General features: G+C 47.7%; 1 protein-coding gene across 1 annotated transcript in view; it reads right to left on the reverse strand.

Annotated features, from left to right (window-relative positions):
- The window catches only part of HDAC4 (histone deacetylase 4), a 164,479-nt gene extending 150,243 nt beyond the window's left edge, over positions 1 to 14,236 (reverse strand). The window contains exon 1 of the mRNA XM_027698597.1: positions 13,994 to 14,236. Within this exon, the coding sequence (XP_027554398.1) occupies positions 13,994 to 14,015 (22 nt within the window). The 5' untranslated portion in view covers positions 14,016 to 14,236. The remainder of the gene's footprint in view (positions 1 to 13,993) is intronic.
- Positions 14,237 to 18,350: the final 4,114 nt, after the last annotated feature.

The raw sequence follows: 18,350 nt of genomic DNA on the forward strand, positions 1-18,350 counted from the left end.
GATGACATCAGAAACTGGGAAGGCATTAGTCATGTGCAGACAAGTGGAAAAATGCTCTAAAACACCACTTTTCAAGGAGCCTGTTCCTCAGGTACTACAAGTGTCTCTCTGCCACCAACTCCAGCAAACACGCGAGGAAAAAGGATATTTTCCTGGTCACAAATCACTTCTGGCCATGTTTTAATAAGTTTATCATTGAGTAGCAAGCAGGCAATTAATAGTAGTAGTAGTATCCTTTTTAGAACAAACCAGGTGCATTCCACTCTTACCATGAGGTGTTTTTCCCCTCTGAATGTTTCCACCCTGGACAAGGTTCTTACAAAGCCCACAAAGAGCTGCTCCGAGAGCAGTTTGGGGGAAAACAAAAGGAAAAAGGGGGGAAAAAAAAAAAGAGGAAAAAAGTAACAAAACAATGCTGTCTCCCATTACAAAAAATCCAACAGCTCAAATATTTCAGGTGTCCTGAGGAAATCCCTTGAAAACCAAAAACAGAGGAGAAGAGCCCAGAGCAGAGGCAGAGCTGCTCCAGCCAACATCCCCACAAGGGATGGCAGTTCCTTACTCCAAGACATAACTTACACCTCCCCCCACCCTGCTGCTGTTCTGGAAGCATCCAAATTCCTATGTTCAGTCTTCCATTTCGCCTTCAAGAGACCTTTGGGTGTCCATCCACTAAAGTACATCAGGGTTGTGTTCCACCCCTCAAACAATTCAGCTGCAACAGCTTTTTTTACAAATCTGAGAAATCCCAGCGAGTTACTCAAAGGCAGCTGCTTTTTTGGGAGTTGCCTACAGCAAAATGGTCAGTTGGGGCAAAAATTTGTCATTGCACCAGGGGGAAAAGAAAAAAAAACAGGAGAGGGAACCCCCCAGGGTGGCCGAAGGATGCAGAGGGAGTTTTAATTCCATGCCTCCCAATTTAGAGCAGCAAGTGACAGCAGCAAAGGGGTTGCAAGGCTGGGACTTGCTCAGAGGCCACGATGTAAAAAGCTGTTCCTTCAGCACCAAAATTTTTAAGTGCTTATTCATCCCTGCTTGTCATCTGTAAGCAACTACTCCTCCATTCACTCCAGGCTGGCAGAACACACAGGAGCTTCGCTTTTACTATTAGAAATGATGCTATTTTTGCCTCAGAGTAGCACAAATCCCACATCCTCCACACGCCTCACCCCCAGCTATTGTGTCTTCCCGAGCTGGAGGTGTTTTCCTGCCGTAGCTTCACCTGCTGGGAGCGGTGGGGAGGGAGCTGTGCCACGTGCAAGGCTGGGAACAGCCACTGTTTAATTAATGAAGAGCCACACGTGGCCACCAAACCACGGCTGCCACCACGACAGTCCCATCTGTGCCCAACCCCCCGAGGTTTTGGCACCACCATCACCTTCCCCCACCAAGGGTTGAGATGCCACAGCCCAATCCAGCACCCAGGGGACAAACCTCACATGGTTTGATTTATTTTCTCAGCATCTGAACAAGGGCTTGAGCTGAAAGTACCATGGGGCTGCTCAGATACCTCTGACTGCATCCCAGGCCTGAGTCAGGAGATGTGGAAGCTCCAAGTGAGACATTTTCTAATTAAAGGACTCAGCAGGAGACCAGTGAGTGTCCAGCAGCCACCACTGGTTTCAGCCTGGGAGGAGGAAGGAGAAACACCTCCCTGTGGGATTTTTTTCTCCCTGTGGGATTTTTTTCTCCCTGTGGGATTTTTTTCTTCCCGTGCACAAAAGGCATCCCCTGCATGGCTCAGCCAGCAAAATGATTCACTTGGAAGAGGCAGAGCAATAAATAACAGGGATCTAAGCTGATAAATCACTTAGAATTTTGCAATACAAAGAATATATTAACAAACCAAGATGTTATTAACAGCTTGTCAGCGTGACCAGACCAGTGGAGCTCACAGACATGATGAACACAGGTGGAAAACAGTAACAAAAAGATATTAAAACAGTGAATATTGAGCATTCTGCTCAAAACCCCTGAGAGATGTCCGTGAGATTGTATCTTTGCCAGAGACCAATCTCACCAACAGTTCCTAAACACTACTTAATGCTTCTTAGTGCAAAGCAATTCCAGGTGGAGATACTGGAGGGGGGGGAGAGAAGCCACTGCAGTTCAAAAGAAACAGTCCCACACTTGTTTCTTGCAAGAGAAAAAAGGAGTTTCTAGCAAAACAAATTATCATCCAACACAACCGTGTCTCCTGCCTCTGCCTGCTAAAGCCACAAACAAGTACGTGCCTAAACCAACTACTACAGAATTATTTCTGAATAGAAACAAGCTCCTCCTGCAGGGCTCTGTGGCTTCAGGAGCCTGAAAAGCAAACTGAAACACCAATACCACAGTCCTTGATCCCAGCTCACCGTCCCTCACAGGAATCCAGCTCTCGTGACCAGCGGTTCCTGAGGATTCTCCAGCCAGCCCCTCCCGAAGGAAGCAGCTTCAACAGGGAAACACAAACCAAAATGAGCACCAAAGAAGGAATTGTAGAGGCCATATGAAGCTATTTTGAAATTCCTTCCATAAGGAAGAAAGCTGATACAGTTTTAGGCTCAAGGCCCCTTGCCCCTGCCCGAAGTCCCAAGGGATGTGTGGGATGCTGTGCTCTGCCCTCTTTCCAGCTCGGGATTATGAGGGTGCCACAGGAGTTGCAGCCTTAGTGGGACAACAGCAGGGCAAGGAAGGCCTGGCTTTCCCTGAGAGCATCTGCTCAGCTGGCCAATCCCAAATTTACAAAAGCACTGCCCAGGGCATCCCACCAAACCCTGTCCATGCTCCAGGAATGAGCTCCAGTGAAGGGAGTGCTGGAAGAGCCATGAGACAGGGCAGGGGTGTCTCACAGGTACCTCCAGGGACTCCACAGAATCATGGAATCATTAAGGTTGGAGAAGCCCTCTAAGATCATCAAGTCCAACCACCAACCCAGCACCACCACTGTGTCCCACTAAACCACAGCCTCAGGTGGCACAGCCACACCTTCTTTGAACACTTCCAGGGATGGGGACTCCACCACTGCCCTGGGCAGTCTGTTCCAATGCCTTACATCCCTTTCCATAAAAAAAAGCTGCCTCCAGGCCCAAAGGAAGTCAAAGACACTCCTCACTGTGTGGTGGCCAGAACCAACCCTCAGCTCCAGGGAGGGAACAACCACACCACGTCCCAGCCTGATGGATGGATTTTTCACTCTCCAGCCTCGAGCTCCACTGGGAAAAAAGGGCTGGGGGAATACTCTGTGCACATATTCTGCATTAAAATTGATCAACACAGGTAGATCTCAACAAGTATCAGTCTGAAATGGAAGAGAGGTGGAGGAAGGCAAAGGGGAGACACCGATGCTGCAGCTCCAACACTTGGAACAAAATGAAAAATCTGAGAAAATACAGAGCTTCTCAAATCCCTAAGTCAGGCTGAGAACAAGCCACACTCTTTGGCAGTGCAAGGCAACTCTGAGTGCACAGTTTTCTCACCCAACAGGTGTCCTGCCTCTTAAAGTATTCCCAGACTCAAATCCCACCAAGGCCTGTCCTTCCAGGCTTCCTCCTGCCTGCAGCAGGGGGATGGGGCATCAGCATCACCCCCCTGGTTGTTTTTCAAAGCACAGGAAGAGTATCTGCAGGAGTTTCTGGTGGAACAAACAGTTTGGTTTAGAGCAGCTACAGCTGGTTTCTCAAAACTGGCAAAAGTAACTTTCAAAAGCTGCTTTCACCACGAGTGGGATGTCGAGGAATTTTCCCCATCCTTCCATCAGCAGTTTTTGATTGTATTTAGATTAAGAGATTAAGAGAATAAAAAAAAATAAAAGAAAATATATCTAAATTTTAGAAATATTCTTATTTATAAAATATCAAAGCTGCTCAACTACTCCATTCCAGGCAGGGCAGCTGGGGGGGCCTCAGCTCAGTGGTGCAAGTGGGAGGAGGGAGATGCTCCCAGAAAGCCCAAACGAGCTGTTCCATCAGGGCATTGTCCAAGGAGAAACCTCTGGAGCCTGGGAGAACCAGCAGGGTCCATCCCACCCTCTGATTGCACTGCCAAGCAGCAGCACACAGATCATTCCAGCCTCTCCAGCAGCTCCCTCAAGCTTCCCTGCAGGAATTAAAGGGCAGAGTGATGACTGAAGTGTCCCACTGCTGCTACTCTGTGATGGGGGAAGGAGGTCTTTAAATCTCAATCCACCACTCACAGGCATTTCTGTGGTATCTCCAGCAGCAGGACAACATTTCAAGGGTTTCTCCCTCCTACCTAATACACACAGACACCACATGTCCCCAAAATGAAGCTCTGAAACCTGCCCACCCCTTCAGCAGGTTCCTCTCCCCCCATTTCCAGGAGCTTTCAGCACCTGGTTTGCACAACAGTTGTTCCAGCAAAGGGCTCTGTAGAAAGTTTCTTTCATCTGGTGGCTGGAACATCTAAAGATCAAGTCACTGTTGCCCAATTCCTTTGGGCAATCGTTCCCCAAACATCACGTTCCTTTGTGCAACACCATCCACAGTTTCCCTGACAAAAGCAAACATTCAGAATTACCAGGAAAGTAAAAAAAAAAAGGAAAAAAAAGCCAAAAAAAAGCAGGTCAAAAACGAGCCTCACAAAGGTGAGGAAGTGGCACGAGTTTGCCTTCGCTCAGGAGAACCTAAAGCCAAGGAGAGCACGGAGCAGGCACAGCCACGTTCCATCAGGGATGCTGTTCCATCAGGGATGCTCTTCCAAGCTCAGCTGCCTCTGCCAGGTGACAGTTCTGCAGTGACACAAGTGACACACACCGGGATGGTCCCTGAGCTCTCTGGAGACAACCAGCCAAGCCCTGAATTCCGGGGACCTTCCCTTCCCCACTCACACACAAACACATCCCAGGGCAGCTGAGGTGGGATGGCAAAGGCATTGCCACAAACACCTTTTTTTCCCCTAGCAAATCCAACAAATGTACTTGAAAAAATTATCCTCTGAGTTCAAACCAGTGTTTTTATAGATAAAGTAAAATTCCAGAAGCTAAAACATTAAGGGGGGGCTGGGGGGTGGGAAGGGGGCCTGTAACCCCAGATGCAGCAGCTCTGCCACCCCAAACGTGCACTCTTGGACTTGACCACTTTTGCAGCTGCAAAATTGGCAACCTCTGGCCCTCTTTGGGGGCTGCTGGAGTCCAAGTGTATTTACGCTGACAGAGACAAGCAAAGGTTGTGACGATTTATTGACGCAAGAGCCACTTGGTGCTCCCTGCCAGGAATTAATCAGTGCAGGAGGAGCAGGAATTCTCTGTAAGCGCTTTGGTGAGCTGCTAAAAACAACAAGAACGACCAACACCACGATCAGAAGGCGGGGGGGAGGGGAAAAAAAGGATTAAAAGGGCAACTTTTCCACAGCAGCTTCTTTAGAAGGACTCAGAAATCACCAGCAGGCAGTGCCAGAACAGAACTATTTCATAACTTGCCTTGTGAAAAAGAAAATACGTGAGGAGACTAAATCAGAGCTTTCCCAAACCTCTGTCAACACAACCTGATGCTGTGTTTGTTCAGATCAAACTGCCTCAGATACATCTGGGGGAGGTGGAGGTGGTGACTGAGGGGCAGTGACCCTCCAGGTTGGCTCCATTCGGGATCCAAAGGAGGAAAAGAGGCACCAGCCCCATCACCTGTTTGAAAGAGCTGCTGCACAAAGCTCCACTTGAAATTCAAAATCCAAAGGGAAAGGGTTTAATGCAGACTGAAGGAACAGCACCAGCCCTACCTGCCAAGAAGGCATCACGATAAACCTGTCAAGAGCTCCGAGCCTGCAGAACAGGCCTTCCACCTGCTGGAAAGGGAAAAAAAAAAAAAGGAAGGGAAAAAGCCATCTCATGCCAATCAGATTCTTGCTGCTGGCAGGGAAGAGATGCCAAAGCCCTTCTCCTGGTTTTGGTAAGCTGTGAGGATCACATGCCTTCTCCTGGCAGGGGTCCTGTGAGACCAGTGGCACCTTAGTTAGAATAAAGCGAGTTCTTGGAAGTTTCAGAGTTTTTTTTCCTAAAGTGACAGATGTCAAAGATTCAATACTTGGATGGACTTTCAGAGTTTGCTGTATGGTCTCTTTACTGTTGTGGGTTATCTTTTGACCAGAGAAGTAGATTAAAACTTGGTGCTAATAATGCCAAGGTCACAGGTTCAATCCCCTGGACGGGCCATTCACTTAAGAGCTGGACTCGATGATCCTTGTGGGTCCCTTCCACCCCAGAATATCCTGGGATTCTGCTTGCTCTAGTTCAGGTTTTTCTGTCTTCCCATAGGAGCAGCTCCAGCATTTTCTAGATCAGGAGTGAAAAGAGTTTTAACCTGTTTCTTTTTACAGGCAGCACAAAATAAAGGTCACGGTTAACAGAGGGGTTAAGTCTGTTTAAGTCAACAGAGCGAGTCTGGAGTGCTGACACAGGAGGGCAAAACACAACTCTCTCGATGGATTCCCTGAAAATCACCAGGCTTTAAGGGCTTCCTGCCCCAAGAACTGTCAATTGATCAAAACTACCTTTACAAAAGTAGTTCACAAACCACCCACCCTCAGGGGAGGGAGCATTTCCCCCCTCCCGGCTGCTGGGTCAAACAACCGCATCGATCGGGGGCTGCTGCTCAGGAGGGGCAAAGAGTCATCCACGGGAGCTCATGGGCAGCAGCACCTGCTAAAAACAAGCCAAAACACGGGAGCCAGGGAGCACAGAGCAGAGGTGAGTGCTCGGCCCCCGCAGCCGCCGCCTCCCAGGACAGAAGGGTCACCCGGAGCCAAGGCCGGCAGCTCAACCCTCCCAAACCAGACCTCGCTCCCATTCCAGTTCCAATGTGCCCCAGAAAGCTATTTATGTGGTTTGCCAACACAAGAGCTGCAAACAGCACGAGGGCAGAGATTCCAGAATAGTCAAAGGGGCAGGATTGATTTTTTTATTATTTTTTGGTAACAAATTATTTCTTTGAATTCAGCTGCGATTTCTCCGACATCCTGATCCCAGCCCTGCCACAGAGTCTCCTCCACTGGAAGCAACTCTACCTTGCCCCATGGTTGGAAGTTTCTTCTGGAGAAGGTGGCACTGGCAAAAAACTGCTTGTTCAGGGTTAAATCAAAGGAATTATTTGGGATTATTCAGCCCCTGGTACAACCAAAATGACAGAAAGGAAAAAAATGGGACCGATAAAGTAAAATTTACTGATAAAGTAAAAAAAAATCCACATCACACGTGACTACAGGTTCAGATGGTATTTTAATGGTGTTGCCACAACCTTCCCCATTCTTCCCCCCTTTCCCAGGTATCCACAGGCTCCCAGTCTCCCCAGGCTGACCTTGCACAGCCAACCTGGCAGAACCTACTCCCACACTTTGGAATTCACGCCTTCAAAATAACCCTGGTGTGGCTACATCAAAGTTGAGCAGAGCAGCTACAAACACTGGGAAGATTAATCCCAGCCTGTGGACTCCTTGGCAAAGCCTGTGGTGCCAGGGTTCAAAGGAGGATGAACAATTCCCCACTGAACCCCAAACATGCTCATGGGCCCCTGAAAACACCCGCAAGAACCGGTGCCAACGGTGGGACCTTCAAGCTGAGACAGGACGATCCCAAAAAAGCCCACCTGAGGTTATTCCCGTCTGGAATTCACCTTTCAATAGGTGGGAAGTTTAATATCAGCCTTCCAGCACATCAGTCCATCAAGGATTAGCCAAAGCAATTCCCAGGGGGAACAGGGAGAGCTGCTGAGCTTCCCCAGGCAAACAAGGGCACTGCAGGTAAAGCATCTGATTTCCCCCAATAACCCATGAAACGACAGTATTTCAATGTGGGTTATAGAAACAAGATGTGCTGAAGTATTAATTTTAGTTTTCTTAAAGGAATGATAAATTTTACGCCCCATTTCTCAGGGGTTTGACCACCCCGCGGGGCAGCTCAAACCCTGCAGGTGTCAGTGCACTTCAAAGCCCTTCCTCAAGGGCCTAAATACAAATAATGAAATAAATACATAAATAAAAGCATGTGGGGAAATTCCTGGTGTCTGGCGAGTTCTGGGGAGAAAGGGATCACAAAGCCTTTACTGAAGGATGGGAGAATTACTAACACATCCACAATTTTTCCTTCTCCAGTCAGGCACCTGCTATGCCACATTCACTCACTCCTGGGTGTTTTCTGACTCTAAAATCAGATGTTAAAGGATGAAGAAATATACTAAAAACTGCACCAAAAGAAGAAGTGTCATTGCAATTGTTTCTCACTCTTCTTCCTGACCCAACAATATCACAGACTCACAGAACCATGGAATCTCCTGGGCTGGATGGGACTCTCAAGGATCATCTAGTTCCTGGCCCTGCCCAGGACACTCCAACAATCCCACCTTGTGCCTGAAAGTATAATCCAAATTATCCTGGAGCTCTGGCAGCCTTGGGGCTGTGCCCACTGCCCTGGGGAGCCTGGGCAGTGCCCAACCAGCCTCTGGGGGAAGAACCTTTTCCTGAGATCCAGTCTAAGCTTCCCCTGGCACAGCTCCAGCCATTCCCTGGGGTCCTACATGGAAACAACTTAAAAAAAAAAATTCCAACAGAGTTTAACCAAGAGCTCTCAGAAATAAGGCCCTATTTTCCCTTTTGCAGTACCTGCCAAAGCACAGGTACCAGACAGCCAAATTCCCAGACTTAAAGGATGAAAAATGCTGTGTATGGCTGACATCCCTCTGGGAATAAGTGGATTTTCTGCCCCTGTTCTCATATCACTTTTGGAATCAGTGGGATGACTGAAGTGGTCCTTCTCCATCAGCTCTGTCCCAATTATCTGCCCACATCAAGGGCACCCCAAGAAGCCTCATCGATGTGAGAGCCTGGCATGAAGGCCACAAGCTGAATAATTCAAAATAAACCCCAAGAAATCCTTGTTCAGCCCAGTAACAAATGTAATTTGGGCAGGTACACACAGATGAGATACAGGTCAAACTGAGGTTGACTAAAAGTGAGCAACAAAAATGTAGCAACCACATAGAAAAAGGTTTGTCTCCTTTCCAACTGAGACACAAGATTCCAAGGACTATCTCAAACATTATTATAGAATCACCTGACTTTAAAAGTGTGACCTTTTTTATATCCTTTTCCTACCCTGTACCTCATTCAAAATAATCCAGAGTTCTCTGCCTCTCATCACAAGTACCTGCTTCTCATCTTTGCACTGCAGGACACATCACAGGCTGAAAAACTTCCTTTAGAAACAGGCTTTTAAAGAATTCCTAAGTGCAAGAACTGCATTTAAAGAAAAAGCAGAAATGAGAGGAATGTACTTGGCAGGGACACTGACCTAGCAGGAACTTCAGCTTGAACCCCAAGTTGAAGCACAAAACAATTCTTCTCTTTTGAGGGTACAATAAAACCCTCGTACAGAAAGTCCCAACTATTTGATGCTCCAGAAAGTGAAAACTTCACAGGTTTCATGGGAGCAGACTTAAAACTTTCAAGGTCCTTAAAATGACACTGTTCCTGGAGGAAATCCAGGACAGGCTCAGCTCCCACGTACAGAAGAACTGGAATGCAGGTGGAGTAGGTGTCCTGTCGTGGGCTGAAGAAAAAGAAGTGGATGGAGACAGTTCCCACCCACACAGGTTTGCAGCTCTTCTGCCAGAGCTTGTTGCTGAGTTTACTCCACAGCCAACCTCAAAGTTTTAATCAGCAAGTGCAAAGCATTTATTTCACAGAATCCCAGACTGGTTTGGGTTGGAAAGGACTTTAAGGCTCATCCAGTGCCACCCCCTGCCACGGGCAGGGACACCTTCCACTAGCCCAGGTTGCTCCAAGCCCCGTCCAACCTGGCCTTGGACACTTCCAGGGATGAGGAATCCACAACCCTGAGCAGTTGAACTTTTCCCTAAAACTTCAGCTTCCCATGAAGCACAGATGTGGCAACGTGGGAAGAGGACAGGTCTGGAGAAATCTTTGTATTTATAATTAAAGGAAGCACCAGAGGCAAGAAGGCTGAACCTGCAGCCACCATAGCAATGACTTACTTGTAAACAGGAGCCTGAATGCCCAAGCCTAGAATTATCCAGCAGCAATGATCCCACATCACCAGACCAGTGGGGAGAAGCAGGAATCCCTGGAAGTGCCCAAGGCCAGCTTGGATGGGGCTTGGAGCAACCTGGGCTAGTGGAAGGTGTCCCTGCCTGTGGCAGGGGGTGGAATGAGATGAGCTTTAAGTTCCCTTCCAACCCAAACCCTTCTATGATTCCATGATACACCACGTCCAGGTGTTCTTCCAGACCGCAGCCACCGAGTACCTGCCAAAGGAGGGCTGGAATTTACCACCCCAGCCCTTCTGTTTATTGAAAGAACACTCTTGCCCCCAGATAACTTACACAGACAGACCCATTACTGCCAGAAAGTAGGTCAGTGTCATTTAAAGCCGCTTTGAAATGCATCTCCACAGAAACTTCTTAATCTTTCAAAAGAGAACCCATCAAATATTTATTGCACGGTGCAAAACGCTGGAGACGCTCACGGGGGGAAAGCTCTGCTGTGTGCTGCATGAAATGGCTTTCCATGCCTCGTTGAGCCGTGGAATATGAAAGGAGAGTGGCTTTGTGCAGATAAAACCCTGTACAAAAGTCCTTATCAGCCCAGCAAATCACAGCACGTGACTCCCCGACTCGTTTTCCCAGCGCTGTGCGATCACACGAAGCTTTCCCGGTGTCTCCTCTCAGTCTTAATGATCCCACTGCAGATTTTTCCCCTACCAGCCAGGCAAGCACGTTCTTCAAACTTCAATATTCCTAATTATCAAACATTCAGCGCTGCAAAATGTAGCTGAAAAATTTGCATCTCTGCAAGAGTGGCTCCGGAAAAAAAGGATGGAGGCATTTGCATTCAGACTGGCTAATTCCTGCAAGATAACATTTCATACACAAAATGCTCCATTGAACAGGGAGATCTGCAGCTTTTACAAAGGAAAGTGAACTTTAAACAAATACAAATCAGTTGAGTGATTAACTTTAAGTGTTTTGGTTTTTCAAAACTAATCTTTATGTATAACCAGTATCAGCAGAACAATCTTTACTGATTAAAGAAGCGAATGAGAGCGAAACTCAAGCCACTGAAAATTAAGAGGGGAGGGAGAAGGAGACTGCGAGGAATCATTTAAGGTCAATGAGAGAGGAAAAAACCTCAAAACACAAAAAAAAAGCCCATAAAAAACCCCCCACATGCTCACAGCCCAGTGAGCCTGGGTAAGGTGAGCACCATCAGCACCACGGGTTACGTAAGGCAAGTTTAAATCGTGGCCAACAGGTTAAGGAGTGAAACTAAACACACTTTCCCCTGCCCCTCCAAGCTTTGTCATAATCCTAAATGTTATCTTAATTAGCCTAATTTTCTTAATTATACTTTGCAGCAACTTGAGCTTTCGTAGCAGAATTTCCGTGGTTTTTTTTCCAGCTTTGTTCCAGCGCTGGAAGAGGCGGCGGCTCCTCTGCCAAAAGCCACGTGATGCCTCCAAGCTTGGTCTTGGCTGGGTCTGCACAGCCCAGGGAAAAGCCCATCCTCCTGCCACCTCACTCTCCAGTTTCAGCCCCTTTCCCACCCAAAGCAACTCCCATTCCTGCCAGGAATCCTCAAAAACCTCCCCGACACCTGCCGGGAGCTGGTTGTTCCTCCGCAGCATCAGGCACCACGCGCCTGTGGCAAGAGGGACACCAGCACCCCACCAGCTTCTCCTGCTCCACACGTGTTTCTGTGGCAAGTTAAGCTCACAAGAGCTGCTGGTCTTAACCCAAAATTCAAGAAGGGCACCACGGAAAGAGCCTCCAGCCCAGGAAACAGAGCTCAAGGTCTTCACTCTGTGCGCGGGGCTCAGACTGATTTACCCATCGAAGTTCTTGAGGATGAACTTCTCCCACCTGAGTATTCTGCTTCTCCAAAAGCTGCTCCTTGTTCTCTGAGAAATCTCACTCCAAAACACAACAAAAGGGGCAGTGATGGGGGAAGAAGTCACACTTTTCTCCCCCAACTTAGTTTTCTCCGTATCTCTTCACCCTGTTCCATGAGAAGTCCTCAGTGTCCAACACTTCTCACAGGAGTGAAAGGACAATAAAGAGAAAGCACAGGAAAGAAAACCCCCAAACCACTTTCATTCATCTACCCTGCAACAACTTTATGGCACTGTTCCTAAAACATCCCATTAGTGCTGGGTTTGGAGAAGATTAGAGAAGAAAGCTTGTACCCACTGAAGCAAGGTTTAATAGGCTCTCGAGTTAAGCCAGAGCCATCCCTTAAACAATGCACATCATTAGGAATAATTACCTCGAGCTGTATAATCAACACCCCTATCACAACTGACATAAGAAGTCCAGATGTCATCTCTGGCAAGGGCTGGGAAATATTTCTGCTCCTTGTTATAAAACTGACTCTTAAAAGAGAAACGAGCCCTAAGAAAACCGGGCGGGGAGGAAAAACCCCCATGATGAACTGGAGAACTTCAACCCAAAATAAGAACACAGGGTGTCCAAAGCCATCCTGTTGAGCTGCCACATCCCTGGGCTTTGATGGGACCATTCTAGATGTGGTTGTTAGAAAAAGGAAACTCAAACTGACTTTTAGTGTTCCAGACACATTGAGCCAAAGCAGCACAACCAGCAGAGTCAGGACAAAAAAGGGTCAGATGACGAATTACAAAGGAAAGCAAGACAAGTCAGCAGCAGGATTCCATCAACACAACCCAACCAGGAAGGCCATCACCACTTCCCAGATATCTGGAGGGCTGCTCCTTAAGAAGCAAAGCAATATCCATGGCTGGGTTTGGAATACAGGGAGGTATTGAAGGTATCCCACCACAACAAGAGCAGGTGGCCACAGCTCCCCGGTCTCACCCCGAAGTGAGACAGGAAAATACTGAACTAACAATTATCCGTCCTCTGAAGAACAGATCTCTTGAAAAACATCACTTTGCAAGAGGTGTCCCAGGTATACTCAAGTTTCCCAACTCCTCATGGTTTCAAAATCTACACAATGGAAGTAGAGGCCAGATTTTTGGTTTTTTCTTTTTTGATAACACTGATCATTTCAGAGACTTAGAAACTCGTCCCAGTTGCTAGGAGAGGGTGAGATTTAACACTGCTGCATCCTTATTTATTGCAGGATTTCTTTGCCCACAAATAAGCAGTTCCTTAAGTCTTAGGAGCTGTTTGCTGGCTTCTAACACTTCAGTCTTATTTAACTCTTAACCCAAACCTGATTAAAATGAAGTCACAAAGTAATCTCTCGGAGGCAGAGTTAAATAAGTCCTTCCACGTGCCTTGTTGTTGTTGGATTACTTGATTCCCAGCAGCCATTTTTTGTACCATAAACTGACAGAGCCAAAGGATAATTAAAATTCCTCTCCCAAAGTTCACAAAGCTCTGCCCAACACAAAGTTACCCAAAACTCACTAAATACAAATGTATGAGGCACCTTTAAGCTCAAGAGCAGGTGACTTGAGTAGCTACAGATCCTCTTGACAGACAGAAATGCCCAATTTTGTAGTGATGAATCGGGTCTTAAATTACAAGACACGTCAGGGATAATCCCCCAGACAACAGTGAGGTGGATCAACTGGCTCCTGTTCCAGCAAAACTATTCTTTCCTATTAAAAAGTGCTTTAAAAGTCAAAGAGTTTTCTTAAATTTCCGTAAAGACACCAGCAGGACCGTGCCCATTCCTTACAGGTACACTCCACATCCTGAAGGCTCATCAGCACAGATTTAACAAATTAAACATCTGGTTAATGACTCAGAAAACTTCAACAGCTTCCAGTGATGCCACAGTTAGAAACCTAAATTTTAGAGCAATTAGAAACCCAAAATTTCCTTGTAACTCTGGTAACAGCAACAGCATTTTCCACCTTCACACAAAGTTTTAGTTTCAAACCAAGCAGAGGAACAGGGAGAGGGTCTGGATTATCATTTCAACACCACAAAAGGTCTGTTGGTGCAGCAAATCCCATGTGTTTTGGGGTTGTGGCTGGAATTCCAGGTGGTGCTGCCCTTACCTGGATGGCTTTGGGAGCTCATTGCTGGTAGTGTCTAGTCCTTGGGAGAAGGGACTTGAGATCTCAGTTCCACGGAGTAATAGCAGCTCAAAAGAGCTCCAAAGCTTCACCAATACATAGGAATTGGAAGTGGGGATTAATTCATGGCCACCTTATAAAATCCAGGGCACAGTGACATGCTGAGTTGTATGGGAAGTAATCCAAGAGGGTGGCAGAATATCTTCTAATGGCTTTTAAAATGGGAACCTGCAATTAAAGGAAAAGATGTCTATGTTAGCAAATTAAGATTAACAGCCATTTAAATTACACATTGTATAACTTATTTATCCCCTAGATTAAACTCCAATACTGTTTTAGTCATTAAAGGTTGCAGAAGGAGTAATTTTCGGAGTTATAAATGTTATTTTGATCAATGATCAGAAAAATGCAGACTGGCATTTAACATTATTTGAAAAAAAAAGACAAAATATAAAAACCAACAATTCAAAACCCAACTTTCCAACATTCAAGTCTTAAAAACCCAAACTTCCGCGTTAATTCTCATCCTCCAACAGCACCATATGAAGCCACTTCAGTCCAACAGCTTCCATATTTTAAAAGCCATATGTATGAGTGGTAACTGTGCCTCATGCATCTGTTCCCCAAAGAAGCCGAAAGAAAAATCCCTCGGTGCCAAGAAGTGGTCTTGGAGCAGGAAGGAAAAAAAAACCCACACAATCAATTCCACTCCCACTCTACCCAGCAGATTACTAAGCAGCAACTTCATCCTGCCCCGGGGGGGGGAAAAAATCCACCATTCCTAATTATTTTTAAGCTGTGTGTTAGAGGGAAGGAGGGAGGAGAGAGGGAAAACACCCACAGAGTCAGCAACCTTGTGTACCCCTGCCCCCCAAAAATATAAATACAGATTGACGTTCATTTTGGGGGTATTCAGGGGTTTTCTGGCACTACACCAAGTGACATCCAGTATTTCCCATCCCTGGAAGTGTCCAAGGCCAGGCTGGACAGAGCTTGGAGCAACGTGGTCTATGGAAGGTGGATGGGCTTTAAGGTCACTCCCAACCCAAACCATTGTGGGATTCCGTGATCCCTGAGCATCCCTGTTTTCCAGGGGGGGTTTCCCAGGGAATCTGCTCTGGTCTACCACACCTGCCACTGGTCCCTCCCAGCCCTGTTTTCCAGGCAGGGTATCTCAGGGATTCTGCTCTGCCTGGGATTCCGTGATTCCCGAGCATCCCTGTTTTCCAGGGGGGTTTCCCAGGGATTCTGCTCTGGTCTACCACACCTGCCACTGGTCCCTCCCAACCAACAAACAGATCAAACCCACTGTGTCCTTTGTGCACACTATTTCACAATGAGGGTTATTTCCCTTCTTCCCACCCAAAAATCCCTCAGCACAGAGGCTCCCACCTCTCCTGGATACAGGGATGAGGTGTGAACAGGCAGCACCCAGAGGAGGCTCCTCCTGCCCTGCCTGACCAGGCATCACCCAGCATCACCAGTTTACACCCAGTGCTCCCCAGCCCACCACAGGGATGAGGTCACCCCTGGCACCACCCAGCTCCTTCCTTAACCCATCCCAAGGGATCCAGCTGACTCTGCTCACCCCAAACTGCTCCAGCAGCACATCCCAAGGAGTGGTGCCCTCCAGGAGCGCTGGGATCGCCGGGATGGGAACTCCTCCTGCCTTGCACAATGAGCAGCTGCTCAGAGTTTAGCTGTGCCCTTGCATCCCAAGCAGTGCCATCTATTCTTGGAAGAGCTCTTATCACACCCAGATTTGTGTGCTCCTTTCCAAGAAGGCACCAAAACCACGTCGAAGCACCACATTGTTCAGGATGGGCTTCCTAAGGTTCCTTCCCTGATGTGCAGAATGCTGTTGAACACAAGGCCTTCCTTGCTGTACTTCATTAAAAAACCTCTTTAATTGGCTGTTTCTCTCCAGCCCAAGTGTCTCAGCATTACACTCTCCAAGCTCCATCTTGCATTCTTAGGGACCTGGAACATGCCTTCATGTTACGAGTCGAATTCAAGAGAAAAATCACTTAAATGTCATTTCTAATCCCTGCAAGCCTCTGCCATCCCAAATGTTCAAGATCTTCCAGTCCCATTAATCTGCACATCCTGTTGCACAGTCGGGTCAGCTCAGACCAGGCATTAGCAAGACATTACCATGATTTATTTCCAATCAGACCAGCAGGTACTGGGAGAGCAGAAGCAATCTCAGCTGCGGACAAGAAGGATTTCCAATGGTGTCACCAGATCTGCCTCCTCATTTTCACAGCACAAGGATGAAAATGTGAGCATGAACAGTGGGGAAGAGGCAGATTCATTTCCCAAGGAAACTGGACTGAAACAGTGGCACCAAATCCATTTGACAGCACCACCAGTTTACCTGTTCCTACTTCTGCCCCTGGATCCCTGGAAGTGTCCAAGGCCAGGCTGGACAGGGCTTGGAGCAACCTGGTGTAGCTGGAGGTGTGGGAAGGGGTGGGACTGGATGAACTTTGAGATCCCTTCCAACCCAACCACTCTGTGATTCCGTGATTCTTTCCAGGACACAGACAGCACTCATGGCCCAACTTATCTCCCCCTCAAACCCTAATTTTTGGTTGCTCTGATCTCAGTGCAGACCAATGAGGCATTTCCAAAGAGACCATCAGGCCCCACCTGCAACAGTTCTTATGCCAACTCATGGCTTTGCCACTGTCTCAGTGAAAACACTTCTTAAACCAGGAGAAGCAAAACGCTGTCTAACCCAATGCCTCGGATATCTGCAGGTCCAGAGGGTTTTCCAAGGAGATTATCTCATTTAAAAAAAATAAAGAAATAATATTAAAAAGAAAAACAAACCAGAGTTTGTTCAACTTCTACTCCAGTGCCTTCCAGGACCAGGGCAATCACCTCTGGCCTGCACAGAAGAACAGAGTGTCCACCCCAAGCATCATTCCAGAGGCACATTCCCTGCGAGCTCCTCGGGCAAGGACTGGGTCAGGGCCACCAGACGGGGTGGGACGGGCATGGGTGTGCTCAGAGCAGCACGAGCCTCTCAGGAGGAACCTCAGAACCAATAGGGTTGGGCAGAAGGGTCTCACCCCTGTTTGATGGGGGCAGTTGGGGGTTCCAGGAGGCAGACAGGGAACTGCTGCCATGGGAGCACATCCTGGGATGGGCTACGGGGATGTCCTTGGCAGGCAACAAGCACTGGCACACAGTGACAGCTTTGGCCCTTCCCATGGAGTCCTTCCCCAGGCACAGAGCATGGGAAGGGCTCGGGAGAGCATCCAGGGGAGGGCATTGCGTGTGTGGGGACTCTGGGGCAGAGAGGCCGAGCAGAACCAAGGGCAGGCTGAGACAGGCAGGGGTGTAAAACACACTCATTGAACCAGCTGGACCACACAGGGCTGGGAGGATCAAGCAGGAGAATATTTCAGAGTCTGGGCCCTGCTGGATTTTTAAAAATAAAAAAACCTGGGAAACAGGAGCACAAGGAACCACTTAATGCCTATTTATCTGAGCCTGCTTCTGCCAGGGAGCACCTGAGAGCACACGCTTCCAAAAACCACACAGGCTGGATGTATTGGCTTAAAATACTTCCAGGAGACTTCCTCTGCTTCTTCCAGAAGCTGGGAAGAAAACAGTGGCAAATTCACCAACAGGCTGGGTCATCACCTGTGGCAACAAACCACCTATACATAGGTGGGTGGGAATAATGTAGATAGGGATAGGGAGGAGGCACATGGCTCTGAACACAAAACTGATCAGCACCTCCCTAAAACAAGAGGTCCCTCACTTTCCTCTTCTCCAGCTTCAGGACCGGGCTTGGCCCCCAAAACCACACACACAACACAGCTCCACAACTCACTGCGACACTATTCCCTCCACACACACTTTCCAAAAGCACTTTTTCCCCACCAGGCATCCAGAAACCGTTAAGAGACAAAATACACGTGACCCAGGAAATGTCAGTAGTCCTCCAGTTTTCTTTAAGGTCCATTCCAACCCCTTAACATTCCATTTCTATGACAGTATGAATATTCCCCTTCCTCCTCCCAGCCCATTCCAGATGTGCCTCTCTGCTCAGCACAAGTACAGATGTGCAGCAACCAGCAATCACAGTTATGATAGAACTTTATTTACAATTTTTCTAGAGCTTAAATCGAGCCAAGGTGCTTCAGCAGAGATAAGAATCTCAGCCTAAGGGTGACATTTCAGGATTGTTCCAAGCTGAGTCAGCCCAGCTGCTCCAGGACCACAAACTATGGATGACCCGGCTTCCTCCCCCTCAGACACACCACCAACACCCCTGGCACTGCAGCCAGCTCACAGATCACTGCAGCCAGCTCACAGATCACTG

The sequence above is a fragment of the Neopelma chrysocephalum genome, unplaced genomic scaffold (genome assembly GCF_003984885.1).
Source record: "Neopelma chrysocephalum unplaced genomic scaffold, ASM398488v2 Primary Assembly neopelma1_130, whole genome shotgun sequence".
NCBI classification, from domain to species: domain Eukaryota; kingdom Metazoa; phylum Chordata; class Aves; order Passeriformes; family Pipridae; genus Neopelma; species Neopelma chrysocephalum.